General features: G+C 45.1%; 1 protein-coding gene across 4 annotated transcripts in view; it reads left to right on the top strand.

Annotated features, from left to right (window-relative positions):
• The first annotated feature begins 821 nt into the window (after window positions 1-821).
• MTMR12 (myotubularin related protein 12) overlaps window positions 822-13,834 on the top strand; it is a 65,657-nt gene continuing 52,644 nt past the window's right edge. The window contains exon 1 of one of the 4 annotated variants that reach the window (XM_023239209.2): window positions 822-1,043. In XM_023239209.2, the coding sequence (XP_023094977.1) occupies window positions 963-1,043 (81 nt within the window). In that variant the 5' untranslated portion in view covers window positions 822-962. Of the gene's footprint in view, window positions 1,044-13,395; window positions 13,823-13,834 lie in introns of those variants that run through there. The other 3 variants (XM_023239221.2, XM_045038376.1, XM_045038378.1) reach the window with 3 other exon arrangements.

Raw genomic sequence — 13,834 nt, forward strand, 5'->3', positions numbered from 1 at the left:
TTAAGGGCTTTTGTATTGTTACAAACACAAAGAAACAGGGGCGCCTGGGTGACTCAGTTGGTTAAGCGGTGGACTTGGGGTCAGGCCATGATCTCATGGTTTGTGAGTTTGAGCCCCCATATGGGGCTCTCTGCTGTCAGCCCAGAGCCTGCTTGGGATCCTCTGTCTCCCTCTCTCTGTGCCTCTCTCCCACTCACACACTCTCTCTCTCAAAAATAAATGAATATTAAAAAAAGAGACACAAACAAAAACAAGTGGAAAAATGAGGCTGACAAGGCCTTTTATGATGAAACATTCAAACCTATTCCTAAGTGCCTGTTAACACTTGAATTGTCTCATCTTTGTCTACATTCAAAGTAATAAACCTGGACGTCATCGATGTGTATCCGGAACTCATACGGGGGATTTCGATACACCACACTTCTGGAAGTTTTACACCAAGACGGCAAGCAAGAAGAGAACCAAGGCAAAGAACAACTGCTCTCAACTTAGTGACCGTAGGATCATTGGACGACAGCGACATTCTTGCTATCCAATCGCCGGGGAGTCCGGAGAGAACGCTCTCTGGATTGGTCTGAGGAAACATCTCTCCAGGTTCATTCAAGAAGTAGCTTGGCGTGGGGCTCCGGCCGGTAGTGCCTTCTGGCCAATCACAGAACGGATGAGGCGGGTTCTGCCGGAGTGGAGCCTATCTCTGAAGGCGAATCTGCGCCCGACAGACCCGCCCGCCGCGAGCGGAGGGGGCGTGGTCTCCGGCTGCGGGTTCCCGACTCCCTGGGCTCGAGCGCGGAGTGGGCGGGGCGAGCGGTGTCAGCGGCGGAGCCGGATGCGGGCGTCGCCGGGGCCGCAGCGGCCCTGGGGATGGGCGGAGCCCCAGCCGCCAGTGCTGGTGGCCGCCGCCGCTGCCGGAGCCCGAGCGGCCGCCTCTGCTCCCGCGCGTCGCTGCTTCCTAGGGCGGCGGTATGCTGGGGAAAGGGGTAGTCGGCGGTGGCGGCGGCACCAAGGCGCCCAAGCCCTCCTTCGTGTCGTACGTGCGCCCAGAGGTGAGGGGGCTCCGCGCGGGCGGGGCGTCAGGCTGGAGCTGCCGGGGCTAGGGGCGCCGGGAGCCCCCTCCCCGCTGCGGGGGAGGGCCGCGGGCGCTTCCTGTGCGGGTGCGGGAGGAGAGCCGGGCGGGGTGAGGCCCTCGGGGGCGCGCTGAGATCTGTCGCGGGCTGAGGTGGGGACCTCCGGCGCGGGCCGGCAGGTGCCGGAGCGCAGGGCCCGGTCGCTGGCGACCAGGTGAAGGGGCCTGAGCCGGGAAGGTGCTGCGGCCCGGGACCCCCCTTGCCTACCTTGGCGAGGAGCTGGGGTTCTGGGCACCGCGCGGGAGGGGAAGGGCTGGACGCTCCGGGCTCCCGTGGGGACCTACCCGGAGCCCGCCGTCTGGGTGGGTCTGCCCTTGGAATTTCTCAGTTGAGTCTTCAGAGCTGCCTGCTTCTAAGAGGGCTGTCTGATGCCGCCGGCGGGATACCGTGCACTGCCTCCCGCCTCCCATCTGCAAGCAGCACAGTTCTTTCCCTTGTGAATTCCCCTCTGTCATTTCTTCCCCCCTTTCATCTCACCCCCACTTGCTTTCCTCCTGGAGTTTTACTCTTAAGTTCATTCATTCATAAAATATTTTTTGACCTCCTGCACTATTCTGAACAAAACAGATCTCCGCTCTCCTGGAGCGTATTTGATGGAGATCAGAGTAAACAACAAATAGAATAAATATAAGTAAATTATATGGTTATATTAGAAGGTGAAAAGTATCATGGGAAAAAGAAAAGGCACCATTTTCCTCCATGTCACAGTGGCATTTGAGCAGACTTGAAGGATGTTGGGGTCTGAGGGAAGAGTAGTGCTAGTAGAGGGAATGGTCTGGAGTGTTGGAGGCTCATCAAGGAAGTCAGCCCTGAGGAAGCCTAGTAGGTGAGGGGGAAGAGTCCCAGGAAACCAGGTTAGAGAGGTTACAGCTTGTTGGCCATGCTGAGGACTTCTTGAGTTCCCAATCCAAATGCCTAATGAGATGTGTTCTCATTTTGGATTTCTGAAGGTTTTTCCTACTCCTCTGCCCAGCACTTTAATCAGCATGTGCACGAGCACTATCAAACCTCTGTCTTCAGCTGTCTTCCTACCCCTGTAAAGCACAGGCAGGTGGGCTGTGGATGAGAGGTCTTGATCAAGGACTGCGTCCACAAAACCACCTGGGGCCTGAAGCCTGAAGCCTTTGCACATGCATCTTCAAATTCACAATGTGTGTGTTTCCTCCAAATGGAGAATACTCTTGAAATGGGTCTTATTTTTAATCCTAATTGAAAATAAAAACCACTTCCTCCTTTGATGCTTGATGAAGGAGTCAGGGTCATCTTGAATTTTCAATAGGTTTCCCTGGTATCATGAGTAAGTAATGTCAGTTTCTCTTTGTGTCTTCTATGATTGATTTGATCTTTAACCTTTCCTCTTCAGTGAGATTGAACTACACATGGAAAGTCTGAAATGTGGCCAGAGTTCAAGAATGTTCAGATTTTTCATCCACCAAGTGCACATGTTGTAGTTAGACATGTTTTCCCTCTTTGCCCACAGTGCCTGATATATTTCCTTTGAGGGATAATTAGGGAAGGGGAGTGGCTCAGCCCCCAAATGGTCACATTTTTCAGATCCTTCTAGTTGGCAGTTTTGTTTTCTTGCCATAAAATACTGCTGTGTAGATACTATGTTTCTTTGTTGTAATCTGTCTCTAAAAAAATTTTTTTAACAGAGGGAAGGGCTCTGACCTAAATTGCTTATGGTTTTTAAAAGATAAAGGTATGAGGGAGTGAGAAACCAATTTGTTGTTTAAGTGTATAGCTTTTGCTAGATATCCTATTATTGGAAATTCATGTGAGCAGCTTTGAGGCATAGCTTATGTACCTCTGAAAGTACTGAACCTGGTAACCTTCTGTTGGTTCACTCAGTAGGAGTCGTCCCTCACAACACTTTTCTGGACTGCCATTCTTTTTCTACTGCTTTCCTTCATATTGCCCTCATCTTTACTGCTTTGGTGTATGTCTTCCTATCACATTTCTTTGTATGCGGTTTGCTTTTGTTAGCTGGGAATTTGCAGGTTTCTTAGGCATCTTTTTGCTGGTAGGTCACTGAGCTGCCAGAACAATCTTCACACCTTATGATGTAATGATACCTGTGCCTGGTAATGAACTTGTTCTTGGCTGATTAGATCTTGGAAGGTTCAAGAGTGGCTTTCTTCAGTATGCTAAAGAGTCTGTCAAGAGTCAGCACTTTGTGCAAAAAACAGAAGTACTTAACTGGATAAAGTATTTGAAGATGATGCTTTTAAACATGATGGCTTATATGTTTTTTTGTGCTAAGATTGACATTGAACAGCCTAAAATGAAGGATAGTAGTTAGTTTCCACCTGGACCTCTGCCAGAGTTAACTTGGGTTCTTCTGTCATTGATTCTAAGTCAGTGAACGTGAATGTTAAAATCCTGAACTGTAGTTTAGGACCTTTGGTCATGTTTTGTAAACTCTGCCCGGAGAGTTATAAATCAGTAAAGCTTGCAAGTGGGAAGCCAGTGGCTCTGGAAATTGAGGTGAATAGGAGAGAGAGGACTGGATCATTCTTGGTGGTACCTGATGGCTGGTACCTAGAAACATCTCAGCATCACTGCCCCAGCTGAGTCCCAGACAGACAGTGCAAAGGAAATTGTGCCTCTGTACAAGGGGATCCCGGGGTGCTGATCTCCCCTTCAAGGAGGCATTTGGTTATGGTTTGGGAGCCAGATCCGCTTTTCTTGGTAAATAAAGGAGAAGCTGTAGTTCATTATAGAAAAATAATAAAAGATAGACAAAGAATTTTTTATTTATTAAAAAAAATTTTTTTTAACGTTTATTCATTTTTGAGACAGAGAGAGACAGAGCATAAATGGGGGAAGGTCAGAGAGAGAGGGAGACACAGAATCTGAAACAGGCTCCAGGCTCTGAGCTGTCAGCACAGAGCCTGACGCGGGGCTCGAACTCACGGACCGTGAGATCATGACCTGAGCCGGAGTCGGACGCCCAACCGACTGAGCGACCCAGGCGCCCCGACAAAGAATTTTTTAAAGGAAAGTTATAAGCAACGTGGAGTGTACCCTGTCAGATATGTGTGTAGGTGTCTGCATATGTCTTTTCCAAAGTGGGATTAATATTGCTAATCATATTATTTTGTAATCTGCCTTTTCACCAGAGATCTATATTGTAAATGTCTTTCCACGTCAGTTGTTAACCTATAATGTCATTTTCAGTTAGACCCAATAGGATGCTTGGGTGACTCAGTTGGTTAAGTGTCCAACTTTGGTTTAGGTCATGATCTGCAGTTTGTGGGTTCGAGCCCTACGTCGGGCTCTGTGCTGACAGGCTGGAGCCTGCATTGGATTCTCTGTCTCCCTCTCTCTCTGCCCCTCCCCTGCTTGCAATCTGTCTCCCTCTCTCTCAAAAATAAATAAACGTAAAAAAAAAAAAAAATTAGACCCGTTTTCCACAACAGAAATACTGTGATGGGGAGATGTTAGGTAGTACAAAGAGCCAAAAAAAAAAAAAAAAAAAAAAAAAAAAAAAAAAAAGGCAGAGGCAGAGTGATTTTTAATGGATTTCTACTTCATCACCTTCTCTGGTGCTGAGTATCAGTTCTGATTGTTCAGGACTGCCAGTTCTCTGGTCAGTTACCTTGAAATTGTAAGCACTGGTTTGGTATTTATCGTGATTAGAAATGCTTATTGTCTGTGCCAGGAAGAAGCTGTAGATAGAGGACCATTAGATGGTCCTAAGGGAAAGTTCTGATTTAGCAAGAGCCGGGTTCATTGTGATAAGGGAGTTGAATAAAAGCTTCAGGGTGCTCCTGCGTTGTTCTCTGAAACTAAGACCAGGAAGAATCCAGCTTTTAGAGTCTGTGGTACTTGTGTCCATATTTGTATGATTTTCCAAGTATGATTTAAATGGACTTTCTAGTAGAATTTAAGTCAGTGTTTGACTTGAATACACTAATAAGTTATCAGTTACTTACTTGTAACTCACAATCCTGAGATCAAGAGTCGCATGCTCTACCAACTGAGCCAGCCAGGTGCCCCCCATTTGTGGATTTTTAGATTTGGGAGAGAATTTAAAGATAATCTCCACCACTGTACTCTTCTTCTGTAACACAATGTGGAAGTGCGGCCTCGCAAGGTTAAATGTCCTGTCCACACCACAGAAGTATTTCAGACCAGAGAGAACTGTCTCCTGAAGCCAGTGGTGCCCATGGTAAGCCAGGCCCCTGGGAGCTTAGGGAATACATAGACATGGGAAGAAAAAGCAAGAAAAGAAACAAAGCTTGAAGAAGGGTCAAAAAAAAAAAAAAACAAAAAACCCAGACTTAAGAGCCAATTTTATCTTCTCATTTAACCCTTAGGGAAAAGAATGCATTTGATTGCCTAATCTTCACTTACCGCCATATCTTTTCATGGAAAGAAGTGAACCTATCTATGATCTAGTGTTTTTCCAAGAGGTAATGGCCGGGCGGGGGGTATATATCAGAATAATAAAATGAATAATTACCAATATTTATTAGGCACTTCTGTGTCCCAGGAACTGTGCTTCTCTCATTTCATCCTTTCAACTATCTTATGCAGTGGATACTATTCCCTCCGTTTTGTGTGTTTAGATGTGGAGAGAACCAGTGAAATTAGTACCTTGCTCACGGCCATAGCTGGCAAGGGGTGGTGCCAAGATTTAAACTCACGCAGTCTGACTCCAAAGCTGTTCTTCCGTACTTTTTATGAATGCAGGGAGTATTATTAGTGAAACATGCCTGTAGTCATGATCGGCCTTCACATGCTAAAATGCTTTCTCATTCGTGTTCTCTAGTAGCAGTTTTGTTCTTGGCTTTTGTTAGCTTCTCCACTAGGTGACTGTGAGTGGATACAAGGGCCCCTTGGAGATTCATTCAGCTGATATTTACTTAAAGCACCTGCAAGTACGAGGCATTGTTCTGGAGGTTGATGAGGCATTGTTTTAGAGGTTGGGGATACAAAACAGATGAAATGATTGAGATTATTTTTGGTGGAACACTACTGTGCTGGACTACTGGCTTTGATGAGTTGGGTGGATCCGTGGCTAGAAGAGATTGGCTTATCCTAAATCAGACTTCCTTGCTCAGTCCCAGCAATAAAAAATACCTTTAGGGGTGCCTGAGTGGCTCAGTTGTTTAAGCGTCTGACTCTTGATTTCGGCTCAGGTCAGGATCTCACGGTTCCTTGGATTGAATCGCAGAGTCAGGCTCTGGGGTGACAGCATGGAGCTTGCTTGGCATTCCCTCTCTCCCTCTTTCTCTGCCCCTCCCCGGCTTGTGTATGTGCACTCTCTCTCTCTCTCTCAAAATAAATAAACTTAAAGATATACCTTTAAAAGCAAATCTAGATCCATTCACTTTTCTTTTTTAAAGACTCTTAACTTTTTTCCATTCCAAACTAATTTTTTGATGACTGCAGAATTTTCTCTTTGAACTTAGAGGTCATTGACAGTGATATAAAGGACATCAAAAGTTCTTCCTAAAATGACCACTTTCTTAGCTGTGGCTTTTATAGTCTGATGATCTCTCCAAAGCTTCCGCTTTTTCTCTCTTGCATGTGCTTCCTGCGGCATCTCCCTGGATCCTTTCCAATACCATTCAACTTCTGCAGATGGAGCATCAGAAGATGTCATGAGGCTACGTCCGGCAACACTTCCTGCAGCTTGATCGAACAGCTGCCACACTGACAGCCTCTGTCTCAGAACCCGATGCTCTCCTGCACCCTGCTTTCCTCTGTGATGGTGAAACCATCAAAATGTTGGCTACCATCACCAAATGTGATGGCTACCATCAAAATCTTAGGCTGAGGGCAACCCATACTAGAAATTTAAAGTTCTAGATTTTTCTCTGAGCATCTTCAACAAGATGTTTGACATTCTTGGAATAATTTCACATTAAACCATCCTGCATGACGGTGTTCTTAGAATTGGATTTTTTAAATCACCTTAAAAGATGTATACCTATTTTTATGATAAAGACAATATTAAAAAAAAGAAAAAAGAATGTAACAAAGGTGCAGACTTCCGAAGTTAGAAAAGTAAAATTACCATTAATTATGCTGTCTTAACCAAAGCAGTTATTTCCAGTTATTAGTATGTTCTTGCTTTGTTCCCAGTCATAATATATGTAAAAATGTATAACCTGCATGTGGTTGTCATGTTTGAAGATGGTACTGCTGATCTGTGACAGGAGAGTGTGCACTTTGAGTTGTTTTACCAGCAGGAAACTACCCTTAGTTTCCCATGAGTTATGCTTGTGGCTTCTGATGTGTTTTGGGGAGACAACAAGAAGATTGGCGGGTTTGCAGTTTAATGAATGATTTAAAATAAACCGCTTCAGAGAGGTTGGGAGGTAGGATTGAGCTGGAATAATTCTTTTTAAAAATTTTGTATGGAACAATTTAAAAAAATTTTTTTAAAGTTTATTATTTATTTTAATGTTTATTTTTGAGAGAGAGAGAGAGAGAGACTCTGAGTACATGTGGGGGAAGGACAGAGATGGGGAGGACAGAGGATTAGAAGTAGGTTCCATGCCGACAGCAGAGAGCCCTGTATGGAGCTCAGACTCGGGAACCTTGAGATCATGACCTGAGCTGAGTCGGACACTTAACCAACTGTGCCACCGAGGCGTCCCAAGTTTGTTTGTTTATTTTGAAAGAGAGAGCACGAGTGGGGTGGGACAGAGAGAGAGGGAGAAAGGATTCCAAGCAGGGTCCATGCTGTTAGTGCAGTGAGCTCAGGAGCCATGAGATCGTGACCCCAGCCAAGGTCAAGAGTCAGATGCTTAATCAACTGAGCCCTCCAGACGCCCGGAGCTGGAATAATTCTTACAACCTCTAATCTTTTGTTGTTTGGGAGGATGAAGAGGGGAGGTACAAATGGAGCAGAGTGAAGCTGCTCAAGAGCTAGAAGGGCCACAGGGCCACTTCTGTCCTTAGTCCCCTCTGCATGCCTCCAGGGTCACAACTCTAAGGAGGGCAGACAGCCGCTTATTTTGGCTGTGAGTGAGGCCGTCCTCTAAGCCTTGGTTGTATTTCTACCTGGAAGATGGAAATCATAATAATCTCTGATAGGTATATGTGAACATTTATGAATATTAAGTGTGATTATGCAAGTCCTTAGAGTACTTGGCACATGGTTTGCCTTTAGTAGATGTGGGCTCTTGTTGCTGTCACTAAGTTGTTGGTCAGGACCATTTGGATGGTTTCAGAAAGTGCTTAATCATTAATCTTAGAATACAGAAATCTTTCCCAGCTAAGGTATTAATGAAAGTGGAGTATTTAGTTGTTGTGGTTGTTGCCATGGTATCATGCCCAGAAAATTCACTGTGTGGTAACTCTTTCTTAGAGTGTTTTTCACTATCTCTGAAAGTTTCTTTTCCTCTTTTCTTTGTTCCTTTATATATTTGAGAATGATTTAATTATATTTAAAATTCCAACCTAATGAGAACACTTACTAGTTGACTTTTTTCATTATTAACATTTGGCCTTTGACATTTTGCTAGTTTTGTGCTGGAAATGTATTTTTCCCTCTTCCCTCATTTCTTTTTTTTTTTTCTTTTTTCTTTTCTTTTCTTTTTTTAATTTTTTTTTTTTTTCTTTAATCTCTGCCTCCAACATGAGGCTTGAACTCACAACCCTGAGATCAGGAGTCGCATGCTTTATTGACTGAGCCAGCCAGGTGCCCCCATTGTCCTTCATTTCTAATGACTCTATCATAGGCCAAATTTTGTCCATGTATCACATCTGTTCAATGGTTTACTTAAGTTATGAGTAAGTAAAATCAGATTACCCCTGGAAGTAATAACTGTTTATTTAAAAGGCAGTTGCAAGCCTGTGCTGTTTTGCTTTCATGGGTAAATACTTTTCCTAAAATAGTATAATCATCACTTTTACCTCCTGTGCCCCTGTCCTTCATTATTCCCTATAGACTTCAGTGGGGGAAGCCCTTCAGAGGTGGCATCTAAGCCCTCAGTCATTTGCTTTTGGGAAAGGGAAGGGTTGCAGCCACAAGAAAAGCAGGGCTTGTGAATGGAAGTCCTGGACACTTTGGTGAAATATTTTGAAGTCTGCCTTTCCTTTTTTTAATTTAATTTTATTTTTTTTAAGATTTTATTTTTAAGTAATCTCCACACCCCAAATGGGGCTCAAACTCACAACCCTGAGACCAAGAGTCACATGCTGTTCCAACTGAGCCAGCCAGACACCTGTCTACCCTTCCCTTATGACAGATTGCCAACCCCTGTTTGAGACAGTGGTCCTGAGCTGCTGGGTGTGTTGCTTTTCTTGCTAAGAGAGTTTTAAAATTCCCAAGAATACCTTGAAGGGAATGAGCCCAGATTTTTGGATAAAAAAATCTCACTGTGTTCTTACCTTTTCTCTAGACATACAATCGAATTCCTGTTTTGCTTTAATCCCTTGAGATCCACTTCCCAGTGTGGTTTCACCTTTCAGATTTTTTTCCTCAACTGTAACATTGAATGACCATCTTCCCTGCAGGCTGACTTTGAATGTGATAAGAAATAACCACGTGTACATGACATGACTGTTAAGATGCTATTATTTAAAAAAAAATTTTTTTTTTTTTTGCTTATTTTTGAGAGAGAGAGAGAGAGAGAGAGACAGTGTGAGCAAGGAAGGGACAGAGCGAGAGGGAGACACAGAATCTGAAGCAGGCTCCAGGCTCTGAGCTGTCAGCACAGAGCCTGACACGGGACTCGAGCTCACGAACTGTGAGATCATGACCTGAGCTGAAGTCAGACGCTTACCCGACTGAGCCATCCAGGCACCCCTAGATGCTGTTATTATTGATAGTCACTTGAATTGGGAGAATTATCGATCGTGTACCTCCCATTTGCACCGTGTTAGAATTAGGAATGCATAAAAACAGTCTGTGCTCTCAGGGGGTTCACATTCTGTTAGAGAGACAGCAAGTCAACAGATGGCTCTAATGCACAGAAGTAGGTGCTGCCTGTTCATGAAGGAGGCGTGCACAGAATGCTTTTGGAGCACAGAAGGCTGCGGCAGCATTCGGCCTCATGTGAAGGCAGCGTAGGACTTGGAAAGGGCAGTGTGAGGGTGGGTGCTGGTGTGGGGAGGAGGGGGATGATGTAGTGGGCAGGCAACAGGGACAGCTCGAAAGGCTCATGGGCATGTTGGGCCCAGGTGGTCGAAGCATCTGTCTCATACCTTATGTAAGGCGTGGTGGGGGGTGAAGTGGGCTAAATCCTGAAAAGTAGAATCCGAGGGGTGCTGCTAGGACACGCAAGCTTGTTATTCTGCTTTCTGCGAATACTGCTTTACCATGAAGTCAGTCTGGCCCTTTGTGAGCCTGTAGGCACCTTCTCGTTTGCTCCTGGTTCCTCTTGGTCCAAGACCACGGAAAAGCTCCTGTTCCAAGGCTTTTAGCTCCTTGCCAGCTATTCAGCTGACCTAGTATTTGTGTAGCAGTCCTGGGAGTGGGGCAGGAGGTTGGTGCACAGAAGGCAATGCCATGTGTGTTTGCAGCTGTTGTTAGTCACGTCAGTTAGCTTCGACTCTGAGATTCTGACAGCCCTGTAACTGCCACCTGCTACTTTTCTCCAGCACTTGTATACATTCCAGTGCTACCCTCTTTAACTTTTAGTGTAGTGTGGTTAAGAGCACAGCTTTGGAATTAGAGCTCTGCTACTTGCCTTGTGGATTTGGTCTGGGTATTTAACTTCTCTGAGCCTCGGTTTCCTGACCTCTGAAATGGGAATAAAAACAGTTGTGTCTAGCTCATAAGATTGTTGTTAGTCTTAAGTGAGTCAGTCCATCGAAGTTAACACAGTACCCAAAGTGCAGCAAACCCTTATTAAATGTTAATTGTTGTAGTAGCTATTACCTTTTACCCCAGAAGCTGCAAGGGTGTGTGTGTGTGTGTGTGTGTGTGTGTGTGTGTGTGTGTGTGTGCGCGCGTGCGCGCGCATGTGTTCATTCTTTGGGCCATAAGTGCAGGTCCCGATAGTGGCGACATTTTTTATGTTCCCTTCTAGCATTGTTCTTCCCTTGCACTCTCAGAGGCCGGTCACCAGAGTGGGGGGTGCTGTCCCTTTTGCAGGTGCCCACAAAGGATGCCTTTCCTCTCCATCCAGAGGGCTTCCCTTCCTTCATAGCTTTCTTTTTCAGTAAGCTCTTTCATGGATTCCTTCTCTGTCCTTCTGTCACAGTGTTTTTCCTTGTCTTGAAGGCATGCAGGAGGACCTGAGGTTTGGGCAGTGTTTCATGTCCTGGGCCTTCTGTCCGATCCAGTGTGGCTATCTTCCTTTTAAATTAGCCTGCCAGTGGCCCCTTCTCTCCCCAGCCAGCCAGTTATACTCCTGGCCATCACAGTTTCCAGGGTTCCCTTGGGGAGTGCCCTCTTTGCTGGTTTGTCTTCACTTCCATTCATTCCACCCTCCTTGCTGTGGTTGGAACCACAGACCATAGATGCTTACCTGGTCTCTCCCTCTACCTGAGTCACCCTGCACGGCACAGCCAGGTTCCTGCTGGGTGCAGCCTGCGTGTGTCATTTTCCCATTTAAGAGTCCTCCTGTGTGCCTGCCGCTTTCCCAAATCTTAACACCCTTTCCAGACTCACTGCAGATTCCTGCCTTCTTCTGGTTTGTTGAGAGAGTGTTAGTTTGCATTTGGGAGGCCAGGACTCTGTTCATTTTTTTCTGTGTGATTTTGAGGGAGCCCCCTTGACCTCTTTGGCTGTCATTTCCTGATTCATAGAGTTGGCCTAGGCAAGTGCTTTTGAACCTATTTTGCCCAAGGAAATTAAAAAAAAATTTTTTTTAAGTTATTTGAGAGAGAGAGTGTGTGAGCAGGGGAGGAGCAGAGAGAGAGGGGGAGAGAATCTGAAGCAAGCTTTACGCTGTCAGCATGGAGCCCGATGTGGGGCTCAAACTCACAAACTGCGAGATCATGACCTGAGCTGAAACCAATAGTTGGATGCTTAACTGACTCAGCCACCCAGGTGCCCCTCCCCCCCCCTTATTTTTTTTTTAAACAGCATGGTTCTTTGGGGGAGCTTTTTCAAAATAAATACACTGTACCAAGTCCTGGTTTAGAGATTTGAATGTGCTTTAGGGTCAGGGAAGGGGGGGGGGGGAGGGGCACCTGCTGTAAGTATCCACATTTTTTTTTTCTGTTAATTATTATTTTTTCCTTCATCCCCTATTGAGAACTGCTATTTCAAATGAAGTCATAGGGGAAACCCAAATAGAGAAAAGTGAACGAGGAGTGTAGTGGGAAAGGCTGCTGGCCAGGGAACACTGAAGGCCAGAGCCACTTCAGCCTCTCTGTGTTCACCAGTCTTTCCTAATTGGCATTCTCCCTTTCTTTTTGCCCATGGTACAGACCGTCTGTAGCTCTGGGTTCTTTGTTGCTACAGTCGAGCATTTATTCTCTACTCCTTGTGTGTAATTGCTTTGTGTCTGCAGATCTTTCTCCAACAGAGCTGTAAGCTCCTTGGCCTGCAGTGCCACAGAGTGTGGCCTCCTGGAGGTCAGCATGGCTTCAGAGAGGACTGTGGCCATCCCAAGAGGGGGCCTCAGGGGAGCTGGTGGGAGCATCGTTCTGAGCCTCTTTTTTATTTCTCCGGGAGAGTGATTGGGGTGGTGAGGTGAGAACTGTGGTAGGCCGTTAGTGTGGTTCCTGACTCTGTTCTTGGTCTCTATACCCCAACAGTCATCTGTTAGAGTGATTGTTGTCAAGAAGCATGAATGAGTAATGCTTTTACTGTCATTCAATAAGTGATGAGCTGTCAAACCAGAGTGAGGGACTTAATTTGGGTCTTAGCGAGCAGTTACTTTTCTTCCTTTAAGAAAAAAAATCCGAGATAAGGGGAAAAAGCAGTCTAAATGTGAATGCAAGGATTTAGAATGGGCACATGAGTAAGTATTGCTTAGCTGTTAGGGTAATGCACTGTTACAGGTTGTCTCCTGTTTCCCTGTCCTGAACACTTGTTACAGTTGAAAGGACACTTGATGCTATTATTTTGTAATAGGAAAAAAGTTTAAGATTCGTAGTTACCTAGGGCTCAGAGTGGTGTTAGGGTGGTGTCAGGGAGAATAGGGGGGATGAATGCTAATGGGTACCATGTTTCTTTTAGGTGTGATGAAAATATCCTAAAATTGATTGTTGTGATAGTTGGATAACTGAATATACTAAACACCACTGAATTATGTGCTTTAAGTAGGTGATTTGTATGGTGTATGAATTTGCCTTTTTTTTTTTTTTAAGCAAACTCTGTGCCCAATGTGGGGCTTCAACTCACAACCCCAAGGTCAAGAGTCATATGATCTACCAGCCGAGCCAGCCAGACGCCCCTGAATTTGTATCCTAGTACAACTTTTACAAAAACAAAGTAAAAATCAAAAGTACTAAGCCAGGTGTTGGAACTCCTGCGAACAAGTTCTGGCTTCATCACCTGTTTAGCTGTATGAGTCCAGACACACGATTTAACCTCTTGGAGCTTCATTGGCCTTATCTGTAAAGCAGGGATGAGAAAACCTTACAGGATCATTATCAAGATAATGACATGGGACATGTGGAAGTGGACGTAGTGAAACCTCCAGCAAATTATACATTTATGTGTTTAAGTTAGACACATATTTTTGTGGATAATAGATGCTTAGTCTGAAATGTTATTGAAAGTTCCCAACAACCCTATGAAATGAACACTTATTAAAGGCTGAGACCTGATCTGCATGGTGAGTAAATAG

Source organism: Felis catus, chromosome A1, assembly GCF_018350175.1.
Source record: "Felis catus isolate Fca126 chromosome A1, F.catus_Fca126_mat1.0, whole genome shotgun sequence".
NCBI classification, from domain to species: domain Eukaryota; kingdom Metazoa; phylum Chordata; class Mammalia; order Carnivora; family Felidae; genus Felis; species Felis catus.